Source organism: Salvia splendens, chromosome 22 (assembly GCF_004379255.2).
Source record: "Salvia splendens isolate huo1 chromosome 22, SspV2, whole genome shotgun sequence".
NCBI classification, from domain to species: domain Eukaryota; kingdom Viridiplantae; phylum Streptophyta; class Magnoliopsida; order Lamiales; family Lamiaceae; genus Salvia; species Salvia splendens.
Genome location: NC_056053.1, coordinates 17854861 through 17882147, shown reverse-complemented (window position 1 = coordinate 17882147; position 27287 = coordinate 17854861). Strand labels below are relative to the sequence as shown.

The 27287-nt window shown below is 35.6% G+C and overlaps 2 protein-coding genes across 2 annotated transcripts; both read right to left on the bottom strand.

Moving 5' to 3' along the window:
• Window positions 1-14796: 14796 nt before the first annotated feature.
• LOC121786845 (protein FAR1-RELATED SEQUENCE 5-like) lies at window positions 14797-17552 on the bottom strand. Its single transcript, XM_042185456.1, has 5 exons — window positions 17363-17552; window positions 16598-17217; window positions 15875-16297; window positions 15369-15779; window positions 14797-15249 (listed from the first exon to the last, which is right to left on the bottom strand). Exons 1-5 carry the CDS (start codon window positions 17550-17552, stop codon window positions 14797-14799), a joined length of 2097 nt encoding a protein of 698 aa, XP_042041390.1.
• Window positions 17553-20607: 3055 nt separating this feature from the next.
• LOC121787505 (polyadenylate-binding protein 2-like) lies at window positions 20608-25428 on the bottom strand. Its single transcript, XM_042186241.1, has 6 exons — window positions 25274-25428; window positions 25052-25154; window positions 24176-24246; window positions 21222-21413; window positions 21002-21129; window positions 20608-20915 (listed from the first exon to the last, which is right to left on the bottom strand). Exons 1-6 carry the CDS (start codon window positions 25382-25384, stop codon window positions 20867-20869), a joined length of 654 nt encoding a protein of 217 aa, XP_042042175.1. The 5' UTR covers window positions 25385-25428; the 3' UTR covers window positions 20608-20866.
• Window positions 25429-27287: the final 1859 nt, after the last annotated feature.

Here is a 27287-nt window from a genome sequence, read left to right as displayed (position 1 = left end):
ACGTAGATCTTACGATCGAACCACGTAAAACTCTAGTGTTCTTTCTTTTTCGCATGGTTGTTGTCATCATCGATCTTTTGCATACTTTCATAACAAGTGGCGCCGTCTGTGGGAAACGCAATCGGAGTTGATATCGATGGCGACGACGAGGTTCGAAGCGGAGAAATTCTCGGGGAAGAATGACTTTGGTCTGTGGCAGATCAAGATGAAGGCTCTGTTGATCCAGCAAGGGCTCGATGAAGCAATCGAGCCAATTGATCCGAAGGGGAAAGAAAAAGAAGATCTCGATGAGAAGAGCGTGAGGAAGAAGGCTGAGATTGCCAAGAAAGCCCATAGCGCCATTATTCTCAATCTCACGGACAAGGTGTTGCGCGAGGTTGCGAAGGAAACCACAGCGCATGGGGTATGGACGAAGCTCGAAGCGCTGTACATGACCAAGTCGCTTGCTAATCGCCTATACATGAAGCAGCGCCTCTTTTCATACAAGATTCTTGAAGACCGACCCTTCGCAGAGCAGATTGATGATTTCAGCAAGAATCTGGATGATTTGGAGAATGTAGATGGCCCCATGAAGAATGAAGACAAGGCCATCTTGCTCTTGAATGCTCTTCCCAAAACATTCCAGCATCTTAAAGATGCAATGCTGTTTGGCCGGAATGCAGAATCTGGCATCACATATGAAGAAGTTCAGTGTGCTCTTCGATCAAAGGAGCTGGAAAAGAACTCTTCGACGACAAATGAAGGAAGTGGCAGTCAAGCCTTGAATGTAAAGGCTTTCAAAGGCAAGAAAAAGAAATTCAATCAGAATCAAAAGCCTAAGTATCAGAAGCAAAATGAGGAGAAGCGAAGCTGTCATTACTGCAAGAAACCTGGGCATCTCAAAAGGGATTGCTACTCGTGGAAAAGGAAGCAAAACGAAGAGAAGGCTACCCAAAATCAGGCTGATCTTGCAGAAGACACAGATCCACCCCAGATCATGAATGTGGTGAGTGGTGGGATAGAGAGTTCTTGGATAATGGACTCCGGGTGCAGCTTCCATATTTGTTCCAACAAAGCTTGGTTTGAAAACTTTTCTGAGGCAACCGGGTCAGTAATGTTGGGGAATGATCAGATGTGCTACATCAAAGGCATTGGAGATATCAGATTGAGAGCTCATGATGGATCAACAAAACTGCTTACTCAAGTCAGGTACATTCCTCAGATTAAGAGGAATTTGATTTCACTTGGCATGCTTGAATCTAGAGGTTTCAGGTTTTCTTCTGAGAAAGGCTATATGAATGTCTCACTTAATGGAAAAATCTTGCTGATTGCTGAGAGAAGAAACAGTTTATACTATCTAGTAGCAGAAACTGTTGTTGCTTCAGTGAATCTTGCAGAGGACTCTGATATGAGTCTGTGGCACAAGAGGCTCGGCCATCTTGGAGAAAGTGGGATGAGAGAACTGATCAAGAAAGGGGTCATTCCGGCTGGAAGTGATCAGAGGTTCAAGGAATGTGAACACTGTGCTCTGGGAAAGAGCAAGAAGCTACCATACAAGGCTGGTAAACACACCTCCAAATTACCTCTTGACTATGCGCATTGTGATTTATGGGGTCCAGCTCAGCCTGCTTCTATGGGAGGAGGCAGGTATTTCATGTCGATAATAGATGATTATAGCAGAAAAGTCTGGATATACATCCTAAAGCAGAAGTCACAAGCATTTGAAAAATTCAGAGAATGGTGCACAGAGATGAAGCTGAAGAAATCCACCACTCTCAAGTGCTTGAGGACTGATAACGGGCTGGAGTTCTTATCTGAAGATTTTGAGTCTTTCTGCAAATCAAATGGGATACAAAGGCATAGGACAGTCCCGGCCAATCCGCAACAAAACGGAGTTGCTGAAAGAATGAACCGAACACTCCTCGATAGAGTCAGATGCATGCTTTTATCATCAGGCTTGCCAAAGATGTTCTGGGGGGAGGCAGTGTGTACTGCTGCAGTGCTAATTAACAGTTCTCCATCATCAGCTATAGGAAATGAAATCCCAGATGTCAGATGGTATGGTGGAGATAGAGAGTACAATCAGTTCAAGGTGTTCGGTTGTAGAGCATATGCCCACTGCAAGCAGGGAAAGCTTGATGCAAGGGCTCAGAAATGTGTGATGGTTGGGTACCAACATGGAGTAAAAGGGTACAGGTTGTGGTGCACTGAAGAGGGGAACAAGAAGATAATTGTGAGCCGAGATGTGGTCTTCCATGAGCATCATATGCCATTCTTGAAGACTGAGGATCAGATGGGTGAAAGAGTATCTATTGATCAAGAAGTTCAGCATGGCCAGCCACCACCTAGTGATCCAGATGATCAGAATGGAGGTGGAGCTTCAAGCTCCCATAAAGCTTCAAGTCCACAGCAACCCCAGCAACGAGATCAGATTGATGATGATCAGAGATCACATATTATAGCCAGGGACAGAAACAGAAGAGAGATCAGAAAGCCAGCCAGGTTCAGTGATTATGAGATGAGTTTTTTTGCTCTCTGTGTTGCTGAGGTATTGGAGTGCTTAGAGCCATCCACCTATGCTGAAGCTATGTCGAGTAAGGAAAAGGAGAAATGGCTTGCAGCTATGAGAGAAGAGATCCAGTCACTACTCAAAAACCATACTTGGATTTTGGTGAAGAATCCAGGGACCCAAAAGCTTGTTAGCTGCAAATGGATCTTCAAGATGAAGATTGAAGTTGGTGAAGTTGAGAGTGTCAGATTTAAGGCACGGCTTGTTGCTAGAGGATTCACTCAAGAAGAGGGGATTGATTATAATGATGTGTTCTCTCCGGTTGTAAAACACAGTTCCATCAGGATATTGCTTGCTCTTGTTGCAAAGTATGATTGGGAGTTACACCAACTCGATGTCAAGACAGCCTTCTTGCATGGTGAACTTGAAGAAACAATATATATGCATCAACCCGAGGGGTTCATGGAGGCTGGGAATGAAGACAAAGTGTGTTTGCTCAAGAGAAGTTTGTATGGATTGAAGCAAAGTAGTAGGCAGTGGTATCTCAAGTTTGATGAGCATATGATGAGTATTGGTTTCAGAAAATCGCAGTATGATAGCTGTGTTTACATCAGAGAAAGGAATAGTGTACCAATTGCTTTTCTACTTTTGTATGTTGATGATATGCTTGTGGCAGGAGCAGATCTGGGAGTGATTGAGAGAATCAAGGCTGAACTGGAATCCAAGTTTGAAATGAAGGATCTTGGAAATGCAAGGAGAATCCTTGGCATGGATATACTGAGGGATAGGCAAAAGAGAGAGCTCAGGTTGTTGCAGAGGAATTACATCCAGAGAGTTTTGAAGAAATTTCAGGCTGATGACTTCAAACCTGTCTCTACACCATTGGCTGCTCACTTTAAGTTGAGCATGGATCAGAAACCAAAGAATGACTCAGAGAGGAAAGAGCTGAGCAAGATACCTTATGCAAACATCATAGGAAGCATAATGTACACAATGCTATGCACAAGACCAGATTTGGCTCAGGCTATAAGTGTTACTAGCCGATTTATGTCAGACCATGGGAGAGAGCATTGGATAGCATTGAAGTGGTTGCTCAGATACTTGAAGGGTGCTTCAGATTATGGTCTGTTGTACAAGGCAGATTGTAAGGATCAAGGTGGAGCACTGGTGGGGTTTTGCGATTCTGATTATGCATCAAATAGAGATAATAGGAGATCTCAAACTGGATATGTGTTCACCCTAAATGGCACTGCTATAAGCTGGAAATCTGGATTACAACATGTGGTTGCTTTATCTACTACGGAAGCTGAGTACATGGCAATGACAGAGGCTGTGAAAGAAGCAATATGGCTGAAGGGAATCCTAGAAGATTTTGGGGAGAAGCAAGACACAGTGGAGATAAACTGTGACAGCAGCAGCGCCTTATGCCTTGCCAAACACCAGGTGTTTCACGAAAGAAGTAAGCACATAGATGTGCGGATGCACTTCATAAGGGATGAAATACAGAGAGGTGAAGTCAAGATGGTGAAAATATCTACTGAGCATAATGCGGCTGATATGTTGACAAAGCCGTTGCCAGCCATGAAGTTTAAATACTGCTTGGGGCTGGTGGGACTTGTGGAGTGATGAGTTTGAGGTTTTGTCAGAGGATTATGATTCATTGTTGATTCTGAGATTAAGGTGGAGTTTGTTGGAGTATAATCTCACAATCACCGTTGGATGCAGCAAGCTAAAATCAATGTCATTCTCAACAGCTGCAGATTTGTTAGAGGTTGAGCTCGTTCAAGATTTTATTGAGCTCGGCGTTTTATTGAGCTCGGCGTTTTATTGAGCTCGGCGTTTTATTGAGCTCGGCGTTTTATTGAGCTCGGCGTTTTATTGAGCTCGGCATTTTATTGAGCTCGGCGTTTTATTGAGCTCGGCATTTTATTGAGCTCGGCATCATGCAGCACTTCGGCATGTTGATGCAAACCAAGAAACGGGAAGTAGCCGTTGGAACAGTTATAACTGGTTTGTTAACTAACATCTCAAGAGAGCCGTTGGAGGATGAAGGGACTGATATAAAGCAGACGAAGGCTGCATCTGAAATAGTTAATCAGCTACTTTGATATTCAAGAAAAGAGTCTCCAAACTATCACTTGATTAGTTCTCGGTTTAGAATTAGATTAGAGGTGTTGAGTTCTTGGAGAGAGTTCTTGAGTAATTGTAAATCTCCGCATATTTCTCAATATACTGAATCATATTGCCTTTGGCCGTGGACGTAGATCTTACGATCGAACCACGTAAAACTCTAGTGTTCTTTCTTTTTCGCATGGTTGTTGTCATCATCGATCTTTTGCATACTTTCATAACAGGCCAGGATTAAATTAGTTATAGGGGTAAATAAATTGAGATTGGTCAAAATGAAATTTCGCCAGGATTAAATTAGTTATGGGGGTAAATATGATATAGATAATTACTAGGTACGTAGTATAATTTAATATTAATATTGTGGAGAGGTAATGGACCGAGCTTTAAAAAAATCAAATAGCAAATAACATTAGACATACCTTTAGTCACAAGTAAATATATAACTGAACAACCCCTTACACTGTGTATAAACTACGAGATCAATGTCAGGATACATTGACTCGTGTAATTATCAAAATCATCAAGTTTAATTATTCTCCAGTCTCATAATATAGTTGAGACATTTCGATACGAAATTGAAGAAAATTATGATTCTGTGAATTTAGTGGAGTGAGTATGAAGTATAATACAAAATAAAGTAAATAAAAAAATCATACTAGGAAAAATAAAGTAAAAAGAAATTAAAAATATCAAACGTATTTTATATATAAAATGAAATAATACAAATATAATGGGATAACTACAAAATAATAATATTGTAAATCAGTTAAAAAGGTATTAGATGAAGTATACTATCATCATTAGTCTTTTCCTCAATTAGAAAAGGTCTCCAAATGAAAACAAAGTTCTTCAAGTAGAGATAAAAAGTTGTATCGATATAGATAAAATCTAGCAACAAAAATTTAATGCTTTTTCCTCTATTTGTTTTTTTGGGCATCCTTTTGCAGTTAGAAGTTTAGATAAAAACAAAAAGAAAATAAAGGGGAAAAATGATTCTTTCGATTTATTTTGGGCGAAATATCTATGCAATAACACTTGTACGTAAATTAAACTTATTGCATTGAGCTTTTTGTTTTATTTTGAGCCATCCAATTGTTGATTTTTAAACAGGGAATATAATTTGAATGACTTAAAAGGTAAAAAAAACAGTAATATATTATAGACATAAATTACGTATAGATTATTTCATGACAAATTAACTATGTATAGAACGACTAATTAATAACATGAAAGTCACTATATTTCTTTGGTGCGACAACTTGTGTTTTTACACTATGTATAGATTGACCAATAAATAGTTGCTGCATTGCACTAATTGCACACGATAAACATTAATGTGATCGGTTATTAATTTTTCCAATTGATTTATAAATGTTGTAAATGATGAAAACAATAGTAATAGTTAATACTTGAAATCAAAACCCTTAAGATTGTGTATATATCATGGTGTTTTCTTTAAATTAATTTACATAATCATCAAGTTTGTGATTAACATTTACTTTACATTGACTTATCTACTTATCAAAAGCATCAAATATGTAATTTAGTTTAATTCGATAGATGTAATGTTATTTGTATTTTTTTTTTTGTCAAAATCAATTTAATCGTCTTTTCCACGATTAGAAAAGGCTCCCCAATGAAAACAAAGTTTTTTTAGTATAGATAAAAGGTTTTATTACTATAGATAAAATATAGCAACAAATTTTGAATTCTTTCTTTTTTTCTATCTGTCTTTCAGCAATATTTTGCGGTTAAAAGGTTAAAAAAAAGAAAAAAAAGGAAAAAAAAAATCACAAGATTCTTTAAATTTACAATTTCAATGACTTAATATGTAATAAAGACTTTAGTGTGTATCCATATTGATCAAGGGAAATGCATGACATATAGACTATTTTATGACAAATTAATTGTGTATAGATACCTAGTTAGTATATTTAGTCAATGACAAATCAATTATGTATAGATCAGCCAATAGGTAGCTAGTTATTAGTATGATTTTTCGTGACAAATTAATTATGTAGAGATCAACCAATAAGTAGCTAGTTAGCATGTTTCATCGTGAACAAATCAATTCTGTATAGATCAGTCAATAAATAGTTAGTAAGTTTCGTCGTGACAAATCAATTATGTATACATCAGCCAATAAGAAACTAATTAGTATGTTTTGTCATAACAAATTAATTACATATTGATCGGCCAATAGGTAGCTAGTTAGTATGTTTCGTTGGTGTGATGACTTATTTTCTCAGACATCATGTCATGTATGAATGATTTGTCGTAAATCGACCAGGATAAATCGATTGGTATATTTTATTGGTGTGTTCTTAAAAGTCATGGGTTGGCCAAAAAGTAGTTACTATGTTGGTCGGTGTGATAGTTTGTGCTTTTTATGTTATGTATAGATAATACCTCGTGTCATAATTGTTATGAGACAGATTGTGTCTTTAGACATTACGTATGTTCATTGATGCGATATGATTCATTAATCTTTCTAATTGACTTAGAGATGTTGCAAATGACAATAACAATTATGCATTTGTGTATGTAGGTGTACATTGTCCTAATGAAAAAGTGCTTGATATTTAAGGTCTAAAACCTTAGTTCAAATGAATTAATGTGTTATATTTTGATTTTAATGTTACAAAGACTGAAAAACTGATTATAGTAATTGAGAAATCTGATCTCCTTTTTCCCTCAAAAGACAAAAATGTTTTTTCTTCGTTTTCTCCATGGAAATAGTGGCCTTTTAATTATGTTCAGATTAAATGAGCAATCCATATATGTAGACTAGTTTATGGATTTAATTATTTAATTTAGATTAAACGTAAATTAGAGATAATAAGGCCAATTTTCATTTTTATCTATATATAAATCCTTTTATTTTCTTTCAAACTCAAAGTAGAAAATTTGCAATTTGATTTTATATTTTCTCACTATATTTCGATTTGAAAAAAAAAATTAATCACTCACTCAATTATTGGTGGGTAATAATGGTATTTCTTTGCCAAATTATACTGCATAATACAAATAGCAGGGCAGTGTTGGAATCTAACGAAAGAATCACGCACATGCTTAACAGATTCCATCTGTATCTATATGATATTTATATTTTTTATTTTTAAGGCTAGCTGTCTTTTTATAATGTTTTTTTGTGTGTGCAAATTTATTTTAAAATTCGGGACATCATTTTTTAGATATGCATATATCATTAAGACAAAAAACCATTAGTATGTCAAACACATATTCTTTTTTTTGGTAGTAAAAAAGTGGGAATAACCCGAAAGTCTCAAAAAACAAAATTATCGATAATAGGAGACACCGAGTCTGTCATGCAGGAGCCAGATATTAATGCCCGACGGAGAGGTATCTAAAACATAGACGCCCCGATGAAACGTGTATGCATAGTGTGATAACTAGTCGGCAGCAAAGTTACCTTTTCGATGCACATGGCGTATCACAATGAAATCAAAGCCAGGAAGCAGATCATGAATTCGCTTCACAACAGAGCGGCAATTGATAGAGAGTTCAAACTGTCCCAAAATCATGGAGACTGTCACAAGATTATCACTTTCTACCTCCAGCATACGAATCCCAAGTCTCTCCGCCAGCTGTACTCCATAAAAGATACACCATATCTCAGCTAGCAAGATGGAGCTAACGCCTATATTGGCGACAAACCCATGCTTCCAAATCCTTGCACTATCTCGAATCAAACCACCACCAAAAGCAAGACCCGTCCCTCGCTCCAAAGAAGCATCTGTATTCAGCTTTAGACATGGTGGTAAGGACAACTAATTATCTAAAAGTCGTTTTATGACAAATTAATTATGTATAAATCCGAGCCAGTGATAGTTACTACTCTCTCTATCTCATCCAAGATGTACACATTCTTAAGTGATACGGGATTTTAGGAAGAATTGTTGGATGGAATAAGTAGAGAGGAAAGTAGTGAAATAATTTAATGAGGAGAGAGTATAGATAATGATTTATTTGTTATGTATGATAAATCAAATTTTATATTCTGTTAGTACAATAATCTGTGTTTTAGTCGTTATGTACTAATCAACAATACTTTGTTACTAGTAGTATGTTGCACCAATTGTTGTTATTGTAAGTAATAACATGGTTGGTTCATTAATTTTTCTAATTGACTTATACATGTTGTAAATGACGACATTAATAATAATTGCCTCAGTGAATAATCTCAGATTTGTGTATATCACAATGTGTTTATAAATACTACTCCTATGTTATAAATAGTAAAAAAATGACAACCATGTGTTTCTAAATTTAACGTTGCAAATAGTAAAAAAAAAATGACTATAATAATTGAGTAATATGATATTTTCTTTGTCCATCGTGAAATGTCATAGTTTTCTTTTTTATTTTTGTCCACCAAATTATTCTTTTCTTTTTTTACTATTTTTAACCAGTGGATCATATATTTCACTACCTCATTTCAATCATATTTTATTACAAAATCAATATTATACAAAAATAGAACTCACATTTTACTATCATTTTCTATTCATTTTCTTTTCAAAGTCAAATAATTTTTAAAAATTCGATATGATAAAAGTGAAATGTCATAGTTTTCTTTTTTATTTTTGTCCACCAAATTATTCTTTTCATTTTTTACTATTTTTAACCAGTGGATCATATATTTCACTACCTCATTTCAATCCTATTTTATTACAAAATCAATATTATACAAAAATAGAACTCACATTCTACTATCATTTTCTATTCATTTTCTTTTCAAAGTCAAATAATTTTTTAAAATTCGATATGATAAAAATATTTTATTTATCGGCACAAAGGGAATACTGCTTCCTTTTTATCTTTTTTTTTCTTCGTTTTATCCCTCAAAGTCGTGACCACTTAATTATGTTTGACTAAATCAGTAGGCCATCAACTAGGCTGGTTCATGAACAATTACTTTATATTAAATGTAAATTAGGGATAATAAGGCCAATTTGCATTAGTATCTTTTATTTCAAACTCGAACAAAACTAGCAACTAGATATTAGGCTGCCCACAACTCTGGCCCGGATTCAGGCCTCAAGTCCCCTCAACGTCATCATTTCCCTAAATTTGAGTCACAGGCCACATACAACTCCTCTAATGCTGCAAGCCTCATCCCATGCCACAACTATTAAATTGCACTATTCATAATTTACAACTTATTTTAAGCGTGAAATAAAAAACGCCGAACAATTTCAAACACGGAAAAGTTGTTCTTCATTCGAAAATTGAAAATTGCAACATAGAAATTTAAAAACACAAAAAACATTAAAACATAACATCAATGCTGGAAAACGTTGGTACGTGTCCAAATTTCTTCAATTAGATCCGCAAAGTGACATTTTCTCTCTCGTCCTCAACGACCATGTTATGCATAATGATACATGCATACATGATGTCGGCGATTAGTGGACGATGCCAACCACGGGCCGCTCCCTTCACCATAGCCCACCATGCTTGGAGGACTCCGAATGCACGCTCCACATCTTTCTGAGCTGCCTCTTGCTTTTGGGCGAACAATGACCTCTTTGGCATTGTCGGATATGTGATAGTCTTCACGAACACTGGCCATCGAGGGTAAATCCCATCTGCAACATAGTACCCCATATTGCACCGATGCTGGTTGGCCGTGAACTCTACGTCCGGTGCTCGCCCTGCACACAAGTAGTTGAACAATGGAGACTTGTTCAACACATTGAGGTCGTTGTTCGACCCAGCGACACCAAAGTAGGCATGCCAGATCCACAATCATTGGTCGGCAACAGCCTCCAAAATAATCGTCTGATGTGAGCCCTTGTGCCCGCTAGTGTAGTGTCATCTCCAAGCCGTTGGACAATTCTTCCACTGGCAGTGCACACAGTCAATGCTACCCAGCATCCCCGGGAAGCCGTGGGCCCGCTCGTGCATGTTGACCAACATGCGAACGTCGTCGGTCGTTGGCTTTCTCAAGTATGTATCCTTGAATGCTTCGTTCACTGCCCGACAGAATCTAGCTAGGCACTCGCGTCCAGTTTGCTCGCTCACATGGAGATACTCATCAAACATATCTGCAGTAGTTCCGTAAGGGAGTTGGCGTATGGCGGATGTGCATTTCTGCAAAGTCGATATACTTTGCCGCCCAACAACATCGGTGGTTTGCATGAAATACGAGTCACGAGCTACAACTGCGTTGACTATGCACAGGAACAAAGGCTTCCGCATCCGGAACTGACGACGGAAAATCTGATCACTCCATCGAGGATCTCTAGAGAAATAATCTGTGAAAAGCCGCAAACCAACTTCTTCACGATCTCGGTGGATATACATCCGAGTACGCGGTACCCGGACGTGTTGTTCGTTCCACGCTTGAATAGCAGCTTGGTAGCGTTCCACCTCGTTGTTGATTTCTTCCTAGATTGCGGGCATCGCCGCCTCTAACATTCGGGCCATTTGAGCTTCGATTGTTCTTTGACCTTCAAGGCAAGTAGGCATTTTTTCGAATTTTATAGTGTGAGAGGGAGAGAAATGAAGTTGAATAGATATGAAAATGGATGGAGTGATATTTATAGATAAATTTTCGAATTAAAATTTTTTTTAAATTGAGTCCCGGCCCGAACCCCAGCTAATGCTAGGCCGGGCCTCATCGCGTCACGACCCACCACGTTTAACCCCCTGCCCGAGCCGGACCCTGGGCGCGGCCCCGGGACGCTACTGTGTCCTCGAGCGCGGCCCATGCCGCTAAACCGACTCCTCCAACGCGCGAGACCGCTGGCTGGGCCGCACTTGGGTCCCAGCCCGCTGCTTTATATATGCCCTTATCCCATTATGTTTTAGATTGAAACAAAGAGATAGTGATTAATTATCTTTAAGTATCATCCTAATCTAAGTCCTCCATATATTTTAAACTCTTTAGTTTTTTAATATAAAAAGATTCTTAATAATAATTTTTTATTTACCATTCATAATTAATACCACAACTTGAACACTCACTTTCTTATTAGTAGAAGAAAACACATCTTTATCAACTAAGTCGTGTTTCATATTTATTGATTTTTACTTAAATATTGGTAGGTGGGACATTGTACCTCTTTGTCACTATATACAAATAGCAAGGGCAATATTGGAAACTCAAGAAGAATCAAGTATATACTCCCTATATGCCATCTGAATCTATATATTTGCTCTTTTTTTATTTTGTTTATTTGTATGCAATTTATAAAAAAATATTGGCAGGGCATTTTTCACGTTGTTTGACTCACTTGAGACATTTCTTACCTCTGACAAGTAATGATAGAAACACTACTTCAACTTCTCTAACTAATTTCGTACTACTAAAGATATTTTCTAACTAAAAATCACCATATATTTAATCGATTTTGCACCACAATTTGGGTATATGTGACAAAGGCTCTAATATTGATTGAAAGTTCAATTAGAAAATTCGACATGCATATGTCTACATGCTAGCACGATATTATTATCAATAAGTTGTAGTTTGCCTAATTTTAATTTAATTTATATAATTAATTTTGATACCAAACAACAAATCACATACTCCCTCCTTCTCATAAGAATTAATGGCATGACTTTTAATGTAATTTTTGTGTGGCTGGAGAAAAAAGATCTACTTTTATTGTAGTGTTACGTGAATAATTGCGGTTGATGTGTTGTAAAATTATGAATATATAATCGAGAAAGTTAGAATAAAAATAGGAAACTAATTTGTGGTCATAGTATCCAAAACTGGATTGTGTACTGTGCACCCTTTTATTGAATAAAAATGACAAAAAGATTCACACTTTTATTTAGAAATAAATTTATACATTTAAGAGAAGTAGAGAAAAAGAAAATAACGATAAAATAAAAGAGAAAAAGGAAAGAAGAGTCGCAAAACTTTAGAAGGTGATGACTTTACTCATACATGCTACAAATTTCGGATTTTATAGGCTAATTTTGTTCAACTAGTACTAGTATTAACTTTCTTTAAATTTATAAATTTTGATTAATAAATAGAAAAATTATTTATGGACGTCTTTGTCATATAACTGATATATAAGTACAAACCCAACTACTTCGAAATTCTATAAAATCAACTTTGTGAATTGTTATTATGTACTTGCATACTTGCATATCTAAGTGATCGTAATATGACTAACATTCCCAGGTATTATTTTCACAAATGTTGACAAAATGTTAGTACTACTTTAGTAGAAGAAAATTTTAATAAAATTCAAATTTTAAAAAAATGGACATTCCAACAGAAAGAGAAGACCAATTTTGTGCCATAGTCCATGTACTTTAAAATTAATTTGAAGTAGACATCATACTTAAATCTAACTTAGTAATCACATGAATATTAAAAGATTATTTTACCCAACATGAATCATCCTTTGAATGTTCAAACTCAAAATAAAATATTATTAGAACATGGGTGTATAATATATTAATACAACCATATCATTTTTCAACTGGGCCGAATTTGTATTCAAGTGGTGAAAGATCTAATCTGAGTTGGCATTTTAATACTCTGTATGTTGTTTTACAACATTTACTACTCCTAGTAGTTATTTATGTGGGCATACACGTGGTCACAACATTATTATTGTATGAGAATATTTTATAAAGACTATTCATATTAGGGTCTTGTGCGTCCTTGGGTTTCAAACTACCAATATATAGGTATATTTTATGGAAAATTGTCATAAAATTATAAAGTTTGAATTTGTTCGTAATTATTATAAGACTAATTTTTTAGAGAAATTATATCTATTATGAAATCATATATAGATGTCACCGTCAGGCCAGTAAATGATATTCTCTATTCGTACAATAAATGACGTCATTTAATTAAATATCAACACTATATTATACGTAAGCAGTTAGATTTTTTGTCGTGGGATAATTGCGAGCAGATCAAAATTTTATAATTTTTCTGACTAACACGAAAAATTGCAGTCAGACTAGAAATTGGCCAAGCTTCGTGATTTTTTCTGAAAACTTATATATATATATATATATATATATATATATATATATATATATATAGGGTCCCCTTATTCCCACAACACCTTCTTAGTGTAGAACTAGAGACTAAATATTAGCCAATGTATTTTAATTTAGTGGCTGAGATTAAAGATCCTACATCTTAAATCCGAAATTCATCCCGTGAATTAAATTGTTCAGCCAAGGGCATCTTAGTCTTTTATTAATGTGGTCAAATATGGTAAAAATGAGGGGGAGTTAATGACGGTATTGTGAATTAGGGTAAAAATCGCACCCATTCCACTTCCCGCTCTAATCTCCGCCGCTTCAGCTTTACCCCCACTCTCTTCTCCGCCGTTTCACTACACCATTTCTCAACCGTAGCGCTCTCCCTTCTCTGCAAGAATAGAGAGGATGGTAATGCCATGGAGGACAACAACGAATGGTGAAGATTGTGGTGTCTTTCTAATGAGACACATGGAAACGTACAAGGGTGAGCGCGTTGAATATTGGAATTGTGGGCTAAAAAAACTAGCAAAGGTTTACTGCAGAGCTTGAGGGCCAAATACTGTTCAACTTTGATGAATGCAATAATCAGTCATGAATGCCTCAACAACAAGCGCATCACAACGAGATACTACGTAGAGGAAAGTAAAAACAAGGACATTGATGTTGAAAAGATGATAACACGTTACCTTAAGAAGAAGTGATGTTTTGTTATTTGAAATCGGAACAATTTTTCCCACGTAAACTGTAAACCGAATAGTCTAAATCTTCCTGTGTTTTATGCTTAATGTAACCAAAACTGGTATATTGAGACCGTTTCAGTTGGTAGTCATTTTTATTAGCTTAAATAATATATTATGGAATGTATACTGAGGGCTGCGGAAACATGGCTTTACTATGAATTAAGTTGACTACAATATGAATAAACATTTTATGAGTTCAATAAAACATAGTTGATAATATATAGAGATCACAGAATATTAAAAATTGTTCATTCTGTGTAGATATTTATTCATCAAACCAGCATATTAGTTCATCCGGGTAGAACGTAGTTTGAATGGCGTAATTACTTCATTGTTATGAAACTATGTTCATCGCAACAGAAAATATATTAATCTAAGAAAAATATAAAAAAGTTATAAAACAGAGAAAATACATCAACACATCGTGACGAAAGATATCTAGTATTACTTTGTCTTCTGCTTCTCCTTAATCTTTTTGCAATTTCTTCCATCATGATTACCAACCTCGCCGCATTCGGCACATTTACGACCAGGCTTTGCCTTCATCTTCATAGCTTGCTCAAGGCGTGTAAGAGGCCGTCTTCCTGAACCCTTGGTTTTGACAACGTCGGGAGGATGGACATCTACTTCGCTAGGGGCTTGAGACCTATAGAAATTCTCAATCATCTGCCTCTTATCACTAATAGACAATACAATCCCTTCACCGAATATCGCTTTCTTCCCTTCAGCAATAATTTGTCTGAATGCACGAATTTGGTCAACGTTTCCCTTAATAGTCTGTGCAACCTCAAAATAATCACCATGCATATCCCTCCATTCTTGTGTTGCCAAATCGATAATGAGAGCCTTTTCAATATCGTCAACAAAACCACAATGAACAGGCTTGACAAAATTAGACTTCAACCAACGTCCCCATGTAAGTGATCAGGAACCAGCTTCAATTTTTTGTTTCGTAAGGCCCAAAAAATATGGCTGCATACGAGTCCAAGTCTTTGAAATAGTTTACACCCACATACGTATGAATCTCCAGTGACGGAATAAGACACGGACCAGTCCTTAGAGAACTTGTCATTGATCACATATATTTCAGTGTCATCCTCGATTGAAGTCTTTACCATGGTGCAACAATCAATTGCGTCTTCAATCTCTTCCTGAATTGCCTTAAACCCACCGTCACTGTAGATTGTTGACGCATGCCTCTCAAGTGCAGAATTTGTTTTCAACATTGGGGTAGTGTTGGAGTAATGATATTCAAACCTGTTGCTATTGCTCTTTTGGCCATCCAACGCATTGTTGTAATGCATAAGAAACTCGACTAGATTACATCGAGACTTAGTGTACCTCTTGAAGAAACTGTTCCGAGACTCGGATACAGAGGTGGTCTTAATCAATGAACTCATTGGAAAATCCCTGAAGTAGGCTAGAACCTGTATATCGTCGCATATGCAGATAGATTCATAATTACATTAAATAAGATCATAACTAAGCAAAATTTGTACAGCGCAATATGTTGTGGACATACCCAGAATTTTCGATTGGCAAACATTGTCGAAAACCAGTCGTTGTTTGTAAGGCCGTATTTTTCCATAATTTCTTGCCAGGTTTCTTCGAATTCTTCAGGATCTGTCAACTCCGACCACACACATTTATTTAACTCCTTCTTTAAATCCTCATTGTGGAGCTGATTCTTGGGCAATTTTTCAACGACCTTAAACATGATGTGCCACATGTACCATCGATGTCTTGTATCAACTAGAACACTATCAACAGCCACCTTCATTCCCAAATCCTGATCAGTAATGATCAATTTGGGAGCAGCGCCCATGCATTTAACAAACTTTTCGAACAACCATTCGAAAGAAGGAGCATTCTCTTTCGATAACAATCCTGCACCAAATGTAACGGGTCTGCTCTGATTGTCTTTGCCCATGAATGGTGCAAATACCTACACCAAATGTACAATACCTACATTCCATCAAAAAGGGACACATATCATAGTGGATAAAATAGTTCATCCTGTAATTATGTTATATCACCCGGAACTATAAATAATTCATCATTCAAACATAAACAAATATAACTAATCAAATAAAATGGAGCAATCTAAAACAGTGACTACTTATTGGTCGTACCTATTTGTTGAGTAGGTTGTGTCGAAAGAGACAATGTCACCGTACAAATGGTAATTGTGCTTGGCAATAGGATCACACCAGAAAAGACGTGTAAGCCTACCCTTAGAGTTTACCTCAAAGTCGTAGGTGAACGACGAGCATATCTCATTCTTCCAATTCATATCATTTAATACCATTTGCGCATCAGCACCATCCACATATGCTCTAAGATCACGCCTATAGTTGCGAACCTCGACAATGGTGCATCCGACGTAATCCAAACCACCTAAGACCTCGCTAAGCAGACTAAAAGTCAATGTGGGCCCGATATTTGCACTTGCGCAATCTGCTATGAATTTCTGATGCACTGAGTCGATATTGCGATTGAGCCTCATAAATCGCTTGTGACGTAATTGAACCATATCGTGATTATGTCGATCTTCAAACTGTTTAACAACATAACCAGTACCCTTGCAAAACTTAAAAGCAACTTTAGCCTTACAAAGACACTTTCTAGATGAACGTCTACGTTTAGTCTCAGGCTGTTTATAATTCACTCGCTTCTCACCTTCTCTACTACACACAACGTATAGCCATGTGACCAGATCTCCAACCCTTTTAGATCCACGTTTACGGGTGTCAAACCCTACCTGCCGTGCATATTTATTATAGAAGACTGTAGCATCATCCGAGGTATGAAAAACCTGGCCAATATGTGGCTTCATTTGGGAAGGACATTCAGGGATGTGTGATACTGAGATTAAAAAAAGAGTTCATTCATTAAGAAGTTTATTTCATCCAATACGAAATATGTTTCACTACAACGAACAAAAGTGTACATCAATATGTTTTATATGACAAATATTAACTGCGATAAACAGAAGAAGTATTCCTAGTACCTGGCTCTAGTTCTTCATCCTCGGATGAATCGGAGTCAGAATCAAAAAGTGAGCCGCCAACCGGAGATTGTAACTCATCGAAAATAGACCCATGATTGTCGTTAATATTTTCTGTAGAAGTAGTTCCATGTATTTTTCCTGCTTCGGGAGAAAATTCAGTTGTGTGAGAAGGATTGCTCGAGTCGTCCATTGATGAACTAGTAAAGTCCGTTTTATGCGTAAAGCTGTTTGACGAATCCATACAACCAAATAAGATGAAGAAGTAGAGATGTGATAGCTGAAGATTGCGAATGAATGGAATTGGGATTAGTTTATATAGAGACAATGAACTCTGCAAATTAGCATATTCAATGGAACATGCAGAGTGTCTTAGAATCGTGTGAATATCAGTATCATATTCACATGAAGATTGCGAATGAATGGAATTGGGATTAGTTTATGTAGAGATATTGAAATATGAAAATTAGCAGATTGAATCGTGTGAATATTATGCGATCATATTAACATGTCTGAATATATTTCAAGATTGAATTAACTTGTGAAGAGGGCATTAAAATCGTGTGAAATGCATTCCCAAATTAACTTGTCTGAAATCAAGGAAATGACAATAACTGCCAAAGTTAAAATTACAAAATCATCCCACACGTTATTTTTATAATATTATATTCAATGTAGGCAATATTTAATAATATTTGAGAGAATTAATTATGACCATAAGATTAACAAAATGGGTGGACATGATTTGTTCTCTAGTTCGGTCATTTAAATTGGTTCGACATTGAATATAATCATATATATATATATATATATATATATATATATTCTTATTGTGCAAATAACTATAATAAGTATGATAATGATTGTTAGAGAATACAAATCTGAAAATTTACCTGTAGTTTAGCTTAGATATATATTTTTATTATAAAATAAGTACTAGTAAGTATGATAAATGATTGTTGTAGTCCTACAAATAATTATTGAGTTAATGTATTTTGGAGATGTATAATTTATTGGTCACCTACCTCTTTGGAGCACTAAAATAAATTGGTATGATGTGCATAATTGGTAGTTGGAGAAACCTACTTTTGTAGAACAAAACGTGTTAGATCTTGGTGGCTTATGATTTAGGTGGAAATTGAGAATGAGTACTAAATTACCACTAATTGTCTTAGAGTTTAGGGTTTAGCAAACCGCCCAAAATATTATCAATGTGGGATTTTCTTTTCATCAATCAATGTTGGATGTTAATGAATCAAAGAATCTAAAACAAAACAAAATGAAGAGTGAACCAAATTCATTAGAATGTTATTTTCTACTAAAGGTCACATCCATTAGATCTCTTGACTGATATCACATGTATTGTGGTAGGCTTCCATTTATCATAGTAAAAATTACTGTAGTACTTGTGTTGAGAGTGACAGCTTGTATTCGAGTAAAACTAATTAGGCCATCCACAATAGGAATAGCCCAGCAATAGCCCAGCCATAGCCTAGCCACTGCCACATCATCAGCACTAAAAATCCTCCTGCCACATCATAAATAGCCCAGCCATAGCCTAGCCACATCATAAATAGCCCAGTCACATCAATAGCCACATCACTAATAACAATTATATAAAATGACATAATTAACAATCACACAATATACGGAATTTAATTTACGAGACATATACGGGAAACATTAATAATACTATCCACATCACTATTAACAAATATATACAAAATGAAATAATTAACAATCACACAATATGCGAAATTTAATTTACGAGACATATACGGGAAAAGTTTAATAATACTATTAAAATTTAAAAAAGTACAATAATTTAAAAAAAGTACATTAATTTTTAAAAAAATACATTAATAAAAAAGAGTGACAATTCACTCCTCGCATTAATAAAAAATACATTAGAGAGAGTACTCGTTAAAACAAGTGGTGCGAATGAAAATGACGAGCAAAGCGCGTATATATAGTGTTTCGGGAAAAAAAAATTAATTTTCGCGCTAGGCGGTGCGCTGGGTGATCCGGGCGCTGCAATAGCGCCGAACGGACCGCCCAGCCGACCGCCCAGCGCCACATAACCGCCCAGCGCTGCGCGGTTTCTCTCTCCACTCAGCCGCTGGGCCGGGGATGTCAATTTAGCCCGCAACCCGTGGGCTGACCCGAATAGCCCGCCAAATTTATAGGGTTAGGGCTGAAAATTTCCAGCCCGATAAAATTACAGCCCGATTAGCCCGCACCCGATTAACCCGCAACCCGTTAGGGCCAGACCCGAAAACCCGATGGGCTGGCCCGGAAACCCGATAAAATTTATATTGTTCTATTTGTTTGACTCTAATTCGACACTTCATTGATTATTTTATAATACAGATTACTGAAAAAATAACTTTCCATTTTATATATTAAATATATAAATTATATATTAAGTTTTTATTAATATAATAATAGATAAATGAATTAGAAACTTCAAATTCACTAAAAAAATATATTTAAATTTCTAAACATGCTTTAAAATTTCTTGATGTTTATGTTTTATGTTGCATAAATCTCAAATATTAGTATTTGATCATGTTAATATTTGAGTTTACGCATATATCTCAAATTTATCATAATTAAATATTTTACATTTTATAAATATAACTAATTTTCACCATTATTTATTGGATTGATCGCATGTTAATTTTATCGGTAGCAACCCGATTAACCCGATGGGCTAGCCCGAAACCCGAGCTTTTAGGGTTAGGGCTGAACTTTTATAACCCGAAAAAATAACAACCCGATTAGCCCGCACCTGATTGACCCGCAACCCGAATAGGGTTTGCCCGAAACCCGGTGGGCTGGCCCGATTGACATCCCTAGCTGGGCGGCTGCAATAGACCGCCCAGCGAACCGCCCAGCGCCGGCGCTCGGCTGGGCGGTCGCTGGGCGCCTATTGTGGATGGTCTTAGAATACGACCAACTATTTTTATATCACATGCTATTTTCTGGAAGATATTTACAAAATATCAAATGACGTGTTTCGATGTACACCTTAATTATTATCTAACTTATTTAAAATTGAATTTTGTAACTTGAAAAGTTAACACCTTCATATAAATTTGGCCTATCCTCAATTAGTTTTTTACTTATTTATGTAGATTGGATTGAAGTATTTTTACACTAACTAAAGTAAAGACAATTAATACTATTATCCTCAATAATTATATAACTTAAAACCCAGAAACTAAAATGTGACACTAGCAATCAAATATATAGAAAAATGTTACTCCATATCATAGATAGCATCACCACAGAAGATTCATTATGAGTTACTCAAAATGCAAATAATTCAAAGATGATGCAAAATGTTATATTATGCTGAAATGAACGTCATTTACTGGATAGAGAGCAGTGCACATAAGGCGTGGATTATGCATTATATAACCGGCAGCTAACCGCGACGACTCGTACCACCGTGGTGTGATGGCCGGTTGCTGCATCTGAACAAACCAAATAGCGATTCGGGCTTCAGTAATACGGCATGTAGCGCGGTGGGCGCCTGAATCTAGGCACCTTGCTGCAGCAGGACGTGCATGAAACGATCAGTTATTCACTCGAATTTCAATAGAGTAAGCGGGTCGGGGGGGTGAGAAAAGGACTCACCCGTAGCCATATAGAGAGTAGAGAGGCTGGTGTCCGAAAGGCCTACGATATCCATATGCAAGGTAAGGATTGAATCTCCTCGGCCGGTACTGTTTCATTCCAGGAACATTTGTTCTCTTCACCATTACCTGCAAATACAAGAGGGAAAACGTCTATGTTAGTGATGAAGCAAGCAGGATGCGCAAACCGAAAAGTGAGATGAAAATTTTATTAGCCGAACCTTCAATTGGCGTCCGTGTAACTCAGATTCATTCAGTTGGAGGGCCTCCTGAACGGCTTCTACCTCAACAAATTCAACATATGCAAAGCCTTTGGGCTGCCCAAACTTGTCGGTCAAAATAGTAACGCGGTTTACAGTTCCACATGTTTGGAAATGTTGTTGAACTTCCTCCGGAGTGCAAGCATAATCAACCTGGAAGAAATAGAGCAATTTCAAAATCTTCTATGCATCACCGATGAGTTTCCAATGCGATAGTAGTACCGCTATAGGTCATGTTTTATGCAAAATAGTAGGACCTTCTACCATATACACTATGAAATATTCAAAAGGACTAAATATCATGCGCGATTTTAGAAGAATAAAGTGGGGGAAAGAAGCAAGATCCTCCTTTCAACACTTCAAAGACACAGAGACCAGAAAATTAGCTAAAACTCATTACTGGTTAAGTTACTATGGTAATAGTCTGGTCCGGGTCATAGCTCTCTATCCAAATTAGAGATATTTTACTCCTAATGTAAGTGCAAGATTTTATCTGCATAAGCATAAGAATAATCTCAGAGCAAACATGTCTACGCTATATGTGCAGGCACCAGAGTTTTTCCAAATTTTCGAATGAAAACACCACCATGTAAACAAGTAAATCCAATTAGCTCTATTACTATGACACCAGTTTTCAAGTATAAACAGATTGTGGCTAAAATCTAATACAACCAGCTTTTGGAAGCGGTTTAGAACTCGTACAGAAGAAAAACCCACTACATAACACAATCATTCTTACAGCAGTAATGAGCCATAAAATGGTTACTCCATTTTTGTCACATTACCTTGACAAAATTTGTCTAAACCAGAAAAAATCATTTGATCAGTACTGAATAAAACCTGCACCTAAGCTTTGACAAATCTAAGGAACAGAAACATGTCCCATTACCATATCATTACAGGGATCTTTCTCACATAATCTCCCCATTCACTTGCAAACAATCAACAGAAATCATCCTTTTCCCATTTTCTAACTAAACAGCCTTAAAACTCTACTATATAATCATTTAGAAGGCAAATAAATCGAAAAACATTGAGTAGCCTAAGTCTTTTCACTCACTTGCAGTTCCATGAATAAAAAACATTGGCACAAGAATTAAAAGGTCAAAAAGTTTTTTGCAGAAATTGTATTTGAAAATATGAGGCCCCAACATTTCAAGAAAGTACAATCTTAAAACACTATTTTCACAGAGCACTATTTCTTTGTAGTAAAAAACAATAGAAGATGTGGCATTATAATGACACAAAGCAGAAAAGAAATGAAAACAATATGCATGGTTTTGGCTGAGGTGTAGATGTAACACTATTTTCTGCATACCAGCTTAAACTATCGGAACTTATATACTTCATTTTCTATCTGAGTAATACCAAGTGATCTATTTCTATATATATACGTATAGATGGCTTCAAGGAGAGAAACAAAAAGAGCATTCTTAAGTGGTTCTTTAATACTGATCTAGGGCAAATAGGGAGAAAAGAGAAAGAGCCACATCAAGTAACTCCTCACCATATCACGCTCTTAAAACCAACCATATGAAGCCAAATCTGTCAGCCCAATCAGCAATCATATTGGCCCACTGAAGTAGCCAGCTTGTCACCAGCCTCCTCACTTCAAATGCACTGGAAGGATTTGTGGCAGAAAGCAGGACTCTTGAGGGACTTTCAGGTACTATTACATTTGACAACTCAAGGAATTTGTCACGGGTGGAGCTAGCCTCATCATTATGGCATGAACTCAAAAGATATACTTCATGTAACAGTGTATCTTTTTTTCCTTTTTGCTTTTTTTTCCTTTTTTTTCTTTTGATTTTTCTTTTTCCCCATCCTTCTGTTTCAATGTTTTTGTTTTATCATTTTTACAGGAGGGGTATCACTATATTTTTCTTCTCTTGACTTTTAACTTTTTTTTCCTCATTGGTTTAGAACTCGATAGTTTACAAACATATAGAGATACTGACAAGAAAAGTCCACGTAAGGGCAAAAGAACTGCTTTCGCCACAAATATACAAGGCTAAATCCAATGATTCTCAGGAATATGACCGAGCCTGCGATCATAGTTAGAAGCATTAAATACATAATAAGACTAACTGTGAGTCAAATATTTTTTTGAAAAGAGAGAACAGTCAGACTGACTAAAAAAGTGGCCACATCACAGAGGCCACCATATTACTGCACATCATCAAACTTGAAAGTAGATGAGCAGAGACTTCATGTGGAAGAAAGCACGTCAGAGGAAGCTAACATCATCATAATTGTCTTAATTACAAATAAAAATCTAAAAAATCAACATAACCCCCAAACACAGCCGCTACACCAGAATTCAACCAGAGAGGTTGAACGTCTTTCCGAAACACCTTAAGTTCAGTTGTGGTACTATATATATGAAGGTTTTAGGCAATATTCCATATTCCTAAACTGATCTGTCACTTAAAGATATTGCAATATAAAAAACAGATAAAACGTGGCCTGAAAAGAAAATACAACATTTTTGAATGGAGAAGATATGATCGAACATAGGTATAATGTACTTACTAAACTTTTTTACGACAGTTTTGTAGTGTCAATACTCCCAAATAATGACATAATAAAAATAAATGTAAGACCTTTGCCATGATTTTGGAGTTCGGCAGCCTTAATTGGTACATCCATCTATCCTGATTTGCAGAAACTTTCGGAAATTCCATAGGATAAAAAATCATTCAATCTAACAGTCCGACAATAGATACATAACAATACTATATTTACAAGGATTAAAAAAATATATTATAAACCATAGTAACAAAAGTCCAGCAGAAGACTACTCTAAAGAGATGATACATCAAACGCTCAATCACTCATAAAGCACGCAGTCAAACAAATCAATTCATAGGTCATAGGCTTATTAAAAACAATTAACCATGTGACAGATAACTCACATTGCCAACAAAGACAGATCTTGCATCCACCTCCTCCTTATTTACCTGAGCTGCAGCAACACTAGCAGGATCTACAAGACAGCAGAATAAGAACATGAAACCAGAAACATGGCAAAAAAATATGGGGCAGCTGAATTACTTTATTCAACAATCAAAAGTACAAAACACATATATCATGTAAAGAGGAGCCTTCTGTTACCACAAATTATAGAATTCTAGCTAGTGAAATCAATTTGTGTTGGAAGTTGTAACTTGTAAGTCAGAACATTTTCATATTATTCTCTATGCACCTTTTATCTTTACCAATTAATCACTCATTCACTTGATTGCGAATATTTTCATATTATTCTTTATGCACTTTTTATCCTTACCAATTAATCACTTGATTGCCTCCACTTATGTCCCACAAAGATGAATGTCGAATCTCCAAAGAGAAATAAAACGCTATCCTTCCCTCATTTTAAAACCATATAATTCCCAAATTCTGAATATTAACATTCAACGAGAACCAGGAAAATAGGTGTTCCTACATAATTCTATACATGATTATATTAATCAGCTACGTGAAACAATCAAGTTTCTACAACAGAGGCAAATGCACATTCCAAAGAACAAATTGTTAGGATCCAATCCAAACTCGACAGGGAAAAAACAGAAACAGATCAACATAACCAAATTATCCCAATTTACGGAGTCAGAGATCAAAGATCACGTCTTCTTCTCTTTTCTCCCTTATTTGCCAAGACAAAACATGTAGATTCGACCGAAAAGCTACTCTTTTAAGCATCTAAATTGGAGGGTAAACGAATACGATAAAACAGGGGAATTAAAATTGTCAAATTAAGAATTCAACAATTCGCTAAATAGAAATTAGACCTTGCACAGAGCCCATCTCCTTCTCTACTTTCGCCTGCATTTCACGAAGCGCCGCGGCTTCCTCTTCCATCTCCTTCAATCGCTTCTTCATCTCATCCAATTCCTAATTACCATAGATCAAATCAATCTAGAGCACATGCATAAACCTAACCTAATGAATCAAACACAAATTTACGATTTTGAAAATAAATTGGGGACAAAAAAAGGTTAATCGATAATAACCTTGGCGGCAGCGTCATCTTCGGCTCCCGGCATGTCCACGTCTGCATCGGCCTCCATCTCGGCTACGTCTGGTATATCGGCGCCGTAAACCTCATGCTCTTCATCCTCCATCTCTCTCTCTCTCTCTCTCTCTCTCTCTGCCTGTGTGTGTGAGCTGAAAGGGATAACAACTGATTTTGATTTTTGATGAATAAAATTATAAATAAGGGCTCAGTGATTGAAGGCCCATAATAAAGCTCGATACAGGCCCAGTCATTTATGGAAATTGGCCCATCATTAAAGGAATTATGGCAGTCATTTTAATTGTATTTGTACAATTTTGACTGATAATAATTTGATTATATATTAATATAAATATACGAATATAATTCTTTTAGTTTTACACCCATCATCAATATAATAATTTCATATAAATACAAATCACATTATTATCAGTCAAACATACAAATTACACTATATATTGATGAAATCACATACTAATACATCTTTCAATTTGGTCATGTATATACTGTACATTATTTCTAGAAGAAGGCAAAAGATAAGATTCGGAAATAAAGCTTTCAGTTATAATTATGTTTTATATCAAGCATGGAATGGAAGGTTTGCTACTTAATTGGGAGGATTTTTCAAGTGGGTTATTATGATAATGATGTGACATCCATTAGGACCATTTCTAAAATTTGGAACATATAAACACTGCCGAATGTTACTGTTGTTAACTATTACTCGAATAAAGTAATTTAGGACAATCTTATAAGCCACATCTAACTACAAATAAACACAAATCTAAAGTTTAAAGTTAACTACAATACTTAGTGGATAATGTAGGTGGGTCGTCTGATCTTTTATTAAAGAGTGAACTACGCAAATGGTCCTTGAACTATGCCTTTTGCACACCAATGGTCCCTGAACTTTAAAAATATCGTGGATAGTCTCTGAACTAAGGTGTAATCACATTTATGATACTTTTTCACTATTAATCACAATTTTACACCCAAAATGCCCCCAAGGCATGGAGGACATTTTGGGACTTTCATATCTAGGTACTGAATTTGATATTTTCTTTATCTCTTTCTCTAAGTACTGAATATGATATATTCTTATAGTTTGAGTACCTAAAATAATATTATTCACTTCACTTTTTTAAACACTTTCAAAAAGTAAAAAATTAAAATAAAAAATAGTATGAAATTCTTAAATATATTAGTTATAAAATTTTAATTTAATTTTTATAAATAGCCCTACCATACCATTAAATATATTTATAAAATATATTTAATGGTATAACGAATATAAATAGTATAGGCTTGACTCTGACATCAATTCGCCTCCTTAGGCATATTTCTTTCCCTCATCCCTTCATCTCTTTTTTATATAAATAAATTAAGTTTAGTTAAAATAAAAATTTCTTAAATTACATGCACGCAGAATATGGGTTTACATTTGTGAAATCATGTTCCTTCCTTGCCATCATTAGGTGATCTAAACACTAAAGGACATTTATAATGCAATTAGTATTTCTTTCAAGTTGCGTGTTTTAGGTAAACCTAATCAACAAGTTTTATAGATATAATACATATTATTATAAAACCTTAGTGTAAGAGATTAAAAAGTATTCATATATCTATATTTATATATATGAATTGGATAATCCAATCTAAAAACCCTTACAAAATTCCAGGAGCATCTTTCATTAATTTAAGTGTACATGGTTTAAAACAATATGTTGAGAGTAATTATTGTTATTATTCGAGTGTTGCAGTTTGTCCACCGCAGAATGATGCATGCTACATATATAATTAAATTAAAATTAAAAATTAAAACAAAAAATAGTATGAAAATTTTTAAATATATTAGTTATACCATTAAATATATTTTATAAATATATTTAATTGTATGGTAGGGCTATTTATAAAAATTAAATTAAATTTTTATAAATAATATATTTAAGAATTTCATACTATTTTTTGTTTTAATTTTTTACTCTCTAAAAGTGTTTAAAAAAGTGAAGTGA

Bases quoted from the DNA above. Each gene is read 5' to 3' on its own strand.
- LOC121786845 (XM_042185456.1), bottom strand. From the start codon at position 17,552: ATGGACGACTCGAGCAATCCTTCTCACACAACTGAATTTTCTCCCGAA. The intron at 16,298-16,597 runs GTAAACTCTAAG...CATTTGGTGTAG, and splicing joins CGTTCACCTACGACTTTGAG to GTATTTGCACCATTCATGGG. The intron at 15,250-15,368 runs GTATGTGGGTGT...CGTTGGTTGAAG, and splicing joins CCGTCACTGGAGATTCATAC to TCTAATTTTGTCAAGCCTGT.
- LOC121787505 (XM_042186241.1), bottom strand. From the start codon at position 25,384: ATGGAGGATGAAGAGCATGAGGTTTACGGCGCCGATATACCAGACGTA. The intron at 24,247-25,051 runs GTCTAATTTCTA...GCTGTCTTGTAG, and splicing joins GGAGATGGGCTCTGTGCAAG to ATCCTGCTAGTGTTGCTGCA. The intron at 21,130-21,221 runs GTTCGGCTAATA...TTGTATTTGCAG, and splicing joins TACACGGACGCCAATTGAAG to GTAATGGTGAAGAGAACAAA.